Source organism: Carya illinoinensis, chromosome 12, assembly GCF_018687715.1.
Source record: "Carya illinoinensis cultivar Pawnee chromosome 12, C.illinoinensisPawnee_v1, whole genome shotgun sequence".
NCBI lineage: Eukaryota > Viridiplantae > Streptophyta > Magnoliopsida > Fagales > Juglandaceae > Carya > Carya illinoinensis.
Genome location: NC_056763.1, coordinates 16,795,061 through 16,801,987, shown reverse-complemented (window position 1 = coordinate 16,801,987; position 6,927 = coordinate 16,795,061). Strand labels below are relative to the sequence as shown.

The 6,927-nt window shown below is 30.3% G+C and overlaps 1 protein-coding gene across 1 annotated transcript; it reads left to right on the top strand.

The window, feature by feature from the left end:
• Positions 1-500: 500 nt before the first annotated feature.
• Positions 501-6,561, top strand: LOC122288902. The gene is made up of 7 exons (XM_043095722.1): positions 501-653; positions 1,781-2,319; positions 2,762-2,911; positions 4,129-4,236; positions 4,835-4,876; positions 4,996-5,435; positions 5,746-6,561. Exons 2-7 carry the CDS (start codon positions 1,797-1,799, stop codon positions 6,352-6,354), a joined length of 1,872 nt encoding a protein of 623 aa, XP_042951656.1. The 5' UTR covers positions 501-653; positions 1,781-1,796; the 3' UTR covers positions 6,355-6,561.
• The last annotated feature ends 366 nt before the right edge of the window (positions 6,562-6,927 follow it).

Here is a 6,927-nt window from a genome sequence, read left to right as displayed (position 1 = left end):
TTATTTTACTAAGTAGTACTGCTCATTATTACTGTAAAATATTTTAAAATTTTTCTTTTATATTTTTAATATTTAAAAAAGAATTATACTAATTTAGTTGAAATCACTTATTTAATTATTAAATACATAAAAAAATAAAAAAAATAAAAATTTACCCAATGATCAACTAAAGCGATAAATCAACTTGAGCGGTAAAGCAACTTTTTTCTTAATTTTTATCCAACAATGATATAACAGGCCATAAAGTAAATTCAAAGGTGATCAAATTATCGCACACGACATAATTACACGGACCCGCTGGTAATGATTATGTTTCCAAATAGTTTTCGAAATGTTAGTGCACGGATAAAGATCACTTGAATAATTTCTATTACAAATTCCAAAAACGTAATTTGGAATCTGCTTTATACAGAAAAAAGAAATGATTAGACCCCAACAAAACTTTATATTTGCGTGATGATCATGTCTTCTACTAAAGTAGCGATAAAAAGGAATCAATTCAAAGGCATATATATTGGAGTCGTGTGCAGGTCCTCATTTCTGCAAGACTGATAGTCGTGAGCTTCCGGAGACTACAAGATCAGAATTATAAATTAGAAGTCGACAGTTAATTTTGGAGAAAATCCCTCCTTCCCTTCCTTCCAGCTTCGATCGTAAGTATAAATTAATTATACATCTGTTTACATACATGAGAGTGATGAAGCCGTTCTTGTCAGTTCATTCATTAGGAGCTTTTTTCTATAATTAAAGATCTAAATCCACTGTTTACTACTTCCTATTTAATGAGTTTAGGCCCCGATTTTTAAATCAGCAATCACATGATGATTAAATTAAGGATCGATGGAAGATCCATATATATGTCTGTGTTATCTAAATTAATTTGTTTAAGATGTGGAAAACTTGGTAAATTTATATTGGAATAGTCAAGTATATAATTAAAAGCTGCTAGCCATCTTCTGAGTTATGATCTATAATAATTGTTCATATATGTAAGTAAATGGTAACTTAGTAACATTAATTTTCACTGCAACTCTCAATCTCCATCACAATTCTTGGGTTTTTTTTTTTTTTATAAATCTTAATTTCTAGAACGTTGTTGGATATAAGTATGAACTAATTTCGTACATATTTTGATGCTTTGTGCTTGAGAATAGAGTTAATTTAGGTTGCTCAACGGATTTTATATCTTTGGATCATGTATCGGTTGTTGAAAATTAAGAAAATGAAGATATAAATATATGTAATAAAAAAAAAAATAGGCATTTAACAAGAAGAAAAAAAATATTAAAACAAAAAAGTGTGACAAACTTTACCTAAAGATTTAGCAATGTTCTAAAGTGTCTTTTAACTTTTTACTTTACCAGAAGCAACAGAGGTGGTTAGCGAGGGAACAGAAAGATGGAATGGGACACATAAATGAAACACAAAACTATAAAAAAAAAAATCATAATTTAATTTCTAAACACTACTTGAATAAAATAAATTTTTTTAATTCCAAATTTTTAACTTTTTATCTAATTATTACTTAATTATTATTCAAGTATAAAATCCAATACAACTTTTACAAACTGTAAAATAAAACTATATTGAAAAAAATCATATTTAAACAATTTGTTAACTTTATAATATTTTAGTTCAATTTTATCTCTCTCATTTTTCAAAATCAGACCAATACAATATCTTAATTGATCAAATCATTTCATTACTATTAACAGAATTTTGAGATCCTTCAAATCTTTCTAACCAATTCTTATTCCTAATTGAATACTTAATATTGCAGAGAAAGTAAAGAAAAAATGGCAGAACGTCGGGATGTTGAAGAGTTAGATAAGCTTTCAGAATTGTACAAAGCTGTTCGAGACGGTGATTTCCATAAGACGGGAGAGATTCTTATGTCTCTACTCGACAATACAGTGAATTGGGAAATCCCAGATAAAGGCCAAACAGTTCTTCACACTGCTGTTACATATGGACACGAGGATATAGTGGAGGTGTTGGTGATGAAAATGTCGAACGAAGGCTTGGCCAAGTATGATAGTCATGGTTACACAGCTCTAAGCAAGGCAGCTGTGCTTGGAAAACAACAAATGGTGGACTGCATGCTTCAGAAGTACTCTGGCTTGATTAGCATTAAACATCGCATAGGGGACCATCTTCCAGTTGTTATGGCTATTGACTTTGGGCAAATAGAAATGGCGCGCCATTTGTATCATCGTACTCTACAAGAAAATAATTTAATTCCACAGGATAATGATCAGGAGATTCAAGACCACAATGGTGCTACACTTTTTACCCGTGCCATCTATATCGGGACTTTGGGTAAGAACTCGTACGTGTTTTACTATCTGATAATAGATATGTTTGATAAGAAATTCTATACATTGACATAGTTTAGTGTTGAGTTATGTTACATATAACTCCATTGATGTGATTGACTACATCACTTTTTTTTAATATAAAATAATTATTTTGGTCAATCATATTAATAGTGTGTAAAAAGTATACAAAAGTGACTACACATAGAGTTTTTGTTTAATGTTAGATCAATTAATTTATTATATTATGCCACGTCATAAATGTATAAATTTTTTTTAGTATATACTTAAAATTTCTAATCCATTAATTAGCTGCAGTTATTTTCTTGCCATATATATATATATATTCATTTGAGATCTTGGCAATATAAATATAAGAATTCCTCTTTGACCATTTCTATAAATTTCTGTACATGATACGCCTGGTATATACGACACATTAACAGATATTGCTTTGGATTTAATCCAACGCTGCCCACGTTTGGCACTGGCTCTTGACAAGGATGACGAGTCTCCCATCTTAGCATTGGCCTCTATGCGTCATTCCGTCCCAAGTAAAACTCAGCTCGGGTTTTGGAAGCAACACATCTACTCCTGTACGTATTACCACTATGATCCGTTAATTCTCTTGCTTTACATTGTAATAGTATTCAATATTAATGGCTCATTTTAAAAAAAAAAACACCATCAATAATATATATTTGATTACTTTTTCTTAGTAATTAAAAAAGAAATATTCAAGAATTCCTAAAAAGATATTCTCCTGCATAGAGTAGTATCTTTAATCCCTGATCTATTAATTGTAACAAAGACAAAAAATAAAAAATCATAATTAATTAGATAATTTGGAATTAGTTAAAGGACCATGCTGGTAATTGAATCGACATCGGGCATTTCAATGCAAATTTGTGTTGTGTTTTTATTAAAGATCATTTGGTATAAATACATAAAAGGCTCTCAAACTATCACAACATTAATTTCCAATCAGACCCAAAATTGTCAACTCTAACAATTGTTCCCTCGAATTATGAAAAGTTAGCAATCTCCCCCCTCCATAAAAAATTGGCAGATACCCATCAAAACATTAGAAAATTTACAACAAATTTTGAAAAATTCAAAGATTTAAAAAAAAAAAAAAATACTGAACAAGACTTGAGAAACATAAAAGCACTTAGTATTTTCGAAATATATTTGTTAAAAAGATTTCTCTTTATTTGTTAGAATAATAATTTTTATCTTAAAAAATATTTGTGTGAAAAAATATTATTTAAAACTTATTATTTTTATTTGATAGGGTTATTTTGTAATTTTCAAAATATTTTTAGGGGTAATTTTGTCTTCTTCGGAGAAAAGAGGTTGCATTGCAACTTTTTGACAGTTTAAGGGAATTGATTGTCAAAATTGATACTTTGGGAATGTGATTGTAAATTGGGTGGTAGTTTGAGAGGCTTTAAATACAAAACACAATTTCATCACATTTATATATATATATATATGAATTTAAAGTATAAATCCATGACTTCTTTCGATAAAGTGAAAGTAATATAAATATAAAATTATATACAATGTATTTCATGTATCTGATTTCAAATATCATTATAGTTAATTTGCAAATTAGATTCTCTTTTACTAAAATAAGAAAATATGCTTAAGTTATATAAAGTCGATGCTATACCTCAAGTTATTTATTCTCTTATTTCTTTGTTATTTTAAGGCATACTTAATATTTGATTTGTTGTTGTTTTTTTTTTTTTTTGGTGGTTATAAAGAAGATATTGTTAATTGGATTTGTTAACTTTTGCTCGCTAAAAAGGTATGCGCATTCCACCTGTATCTCTGACCGGCAGTGAGACTCGGTTGAACATTTCAACCGGAGATCAACACCAAAGCAATCAAGAAGATCATCAAAATATCATATCAGGTATGCTAATTTTGCCTCAGCGTGCTTGCTTTCCCATAATCTTTAGTTTTTCTTTTGTGATAATCAGCTATGATCTAATACTTGATATATATGATTTTGATAGCATGGAATTTTACTCCTTTGAAGCCATGCACATCATTTATTCCTATCAAACTACAATACTTATTTAGTCCAATAGCAATGATTGATGCAGATATGAAATTTCAAATTTGCAAGTTTTTTTTCTACAATAGTTTTTCTAAAAACATATTGATTGATTGCAAAATAAGATCATGTAAAATAGTTATAGGAGGAATATCAGTACTCTTAATATATATATTATCTAATTATTTATAATGGCGTTGAATCTAAATCTATTATGAATAATCAAAACACATATAAGACATGCATGTTGATCATCTAGTTACAACGTCGATGGTCATTAATTAATCGAAGCCTTCACAAACATATTTTTCAAAATATATAAATATATATTTTTAATTGAATAATTTTAATTATGCAAGTCACATTTTTCAACAAATTATCTAGTTAATAATTTTCAAAAATAGAGTAAATAATAAAGTTCCAGCTCACTACACAAATTGTTTTTTCTTTGCAGTACTGTTAAGAAGTTGTGCCGCAGGAGTCCTCAACTTCTTTGGTATACACTCCATCAAATTAATCTTTCACTGATTTTGCTTTTTGTTTTAATTATTATTAGTTTATTTATAATTGAATCTAGTTAACTAATTGACAATGTCTCGCTCATAATTGTCAAAGGAATCACGCTGTTGTTCGAAATGAAGAAGATCCATGACCCGTACATTGAACTTCTTTCTCTCATGTCTGAAGAGATATCAAACTCAAAGCCTCAGAAACTTAAAGATGGCCTGGTTCATTCTGCCATTTGCCAAGCTACCAAGAACGGGATATTCGAGTTTGTTTCTAAGATGCTTAAAACGGATCTAGAATTTATAACGGTCCGAGATGAAGATGACAGAAACTTATTTATGCTTGCCGTCTTGCATCGTCACGAAAAAATCTTTAGCATTCTATACTCCCAAGATATGATGATGAACTACTACTCCTTCATGAAATGTTTACTAGATGTCGATGGAAATAACATATTGCATATGGCAGGGATTATAGAACATTCCACTCCCGTTAACCAAATTCCTGGGGCAGCTTTACAAATGCAAAGAGAGTTACAATGGTTCAAGGTCCTCTCTCTCTCTCTCTCTCCCCGCCATGTCGTAGATGATAAGCTAAAAAAAGAAGTTTATAAAATGACTAGCTCGTTATTAGTTCCTATTTTTTTCTCTATCCTTGTACATGTCTGAAATATATATAAATATATATATATATATATATATATATATATATGCACTTAGCGCTATATATTCAATGGAGCTGATGACGATTTAACATGCACTAGGAAGATTAATCTAATTTGGAAGCATTGACCTTGTTAAATTACCATTTCTTATGTGCAAGGTTAGATTTTCAGTCTGTCTAATACTATACATGCAGGAGGTAGGGAAAATTGTCCATCCCAAGGATAAGAAAACAAAAAACAAAAATGGTTTCACTCCCCAACAATTGTTTACGAGGAACCACAAGAACATGATGAAAGAGGGAGAGAAATGGATGAAGGACACAGCAGGGTCATGTACGGTGGTGGGTGCTCTCATTATTACCATTATGTTTGCAGTGACCTTTACCATTCCAGGAGGTAACAACCAAGATACGGGCCTGCCTATTTTCTTGAAGAAAAGCTTGTTTGGGGTCTTTATGATATCTGATGCCTTATCCTTCTTTTTATCCTCGACTTCAGTCTTAATGTTTTTGGGAATCCTTACCTCACGTTATACAGAAGATGATTTTCTTGAGTATTTGCCAAGGCAGATGATAATAGGCCTTTTCACTCTCTTTTGCTCTATTGCGACCATGATGATAACCTTTGCCAGTGCTCTTTTAATCATCCTACATGAGCAGTTAAGGATTTCAATTCCTCTCATTTGTTTGGGTGGTGTTCCAGTCATCTTCTTCTTATGGATTCAGTTTCCCATTCTTAAAGATATGGTCATTTCAACCTATGGGCCAAGCATCTTCGACAAGAAAATCAAACTGAAATCATAAAGCTGCAATAGGATATCATCATGTATAATATTTGTTGCACGAATTATTGCCATATCAGCCAAAACCGAACTTTTGTTCCCTTTTGTTGGGCCAATAATGACCAATGGATGGATTTTCAACATAGGTTTATGATCTTGCATGTTTTATGGTTAATTGTTTTCGTCCTATTATCATTAATTTGTCAATAAATTATTCAACTTTTTGTGATATTTAAACGTTTTTACATATATTGTTCTATTCAATAATTTTGAGAAACAAGAAAATACTTCCTAATTTATCTCACCTAGTTACTTTCATGTAGGTTTTTTCTTTTAACTCTTATTATTTTGTCACCACGTGGCATGCTACATTAGATTTTTGTTAAAGTTTCAAATGGAAGTTTGACGAAGGGACTCAATTAAAAAAGTTACAAATTTGAGAATTAAAACTATACATTGAAAGATAAAGAGCAAAACGATAACCGTGTAAAATAACCAATTATATGTACATAATCACTATTTATATGTAACTATATATGAAATTTTTAGCCAACTTTATATGAAATAGCATGCTTGACGACTGTGGTGGATCCAA

Bases quoted from the DNA above. Each gene is read 5' to 3' on its own strand.
- LOC122288902 (XM_043095722.1), top strand. From the start codon at position 1,797: ATGGCAGAACGTCGGGATGTTGAAGAGTTAGATAAGCTTTCAGAATTG. The intron at 2,320-2,761 runs GTAAGAACTCGT...ACACATTAACAG, and splicing joins CATCTATATCGGGACTTTGG to ATATTGCTTTGGATTTAATC. The intron at 2,912-4,128 runs GTACGTATTACC...CTCGCTAAAAAG, and splicing joins GAAGCAACACATCTACTCCT to GTATGCGCATTCCACCTGTA.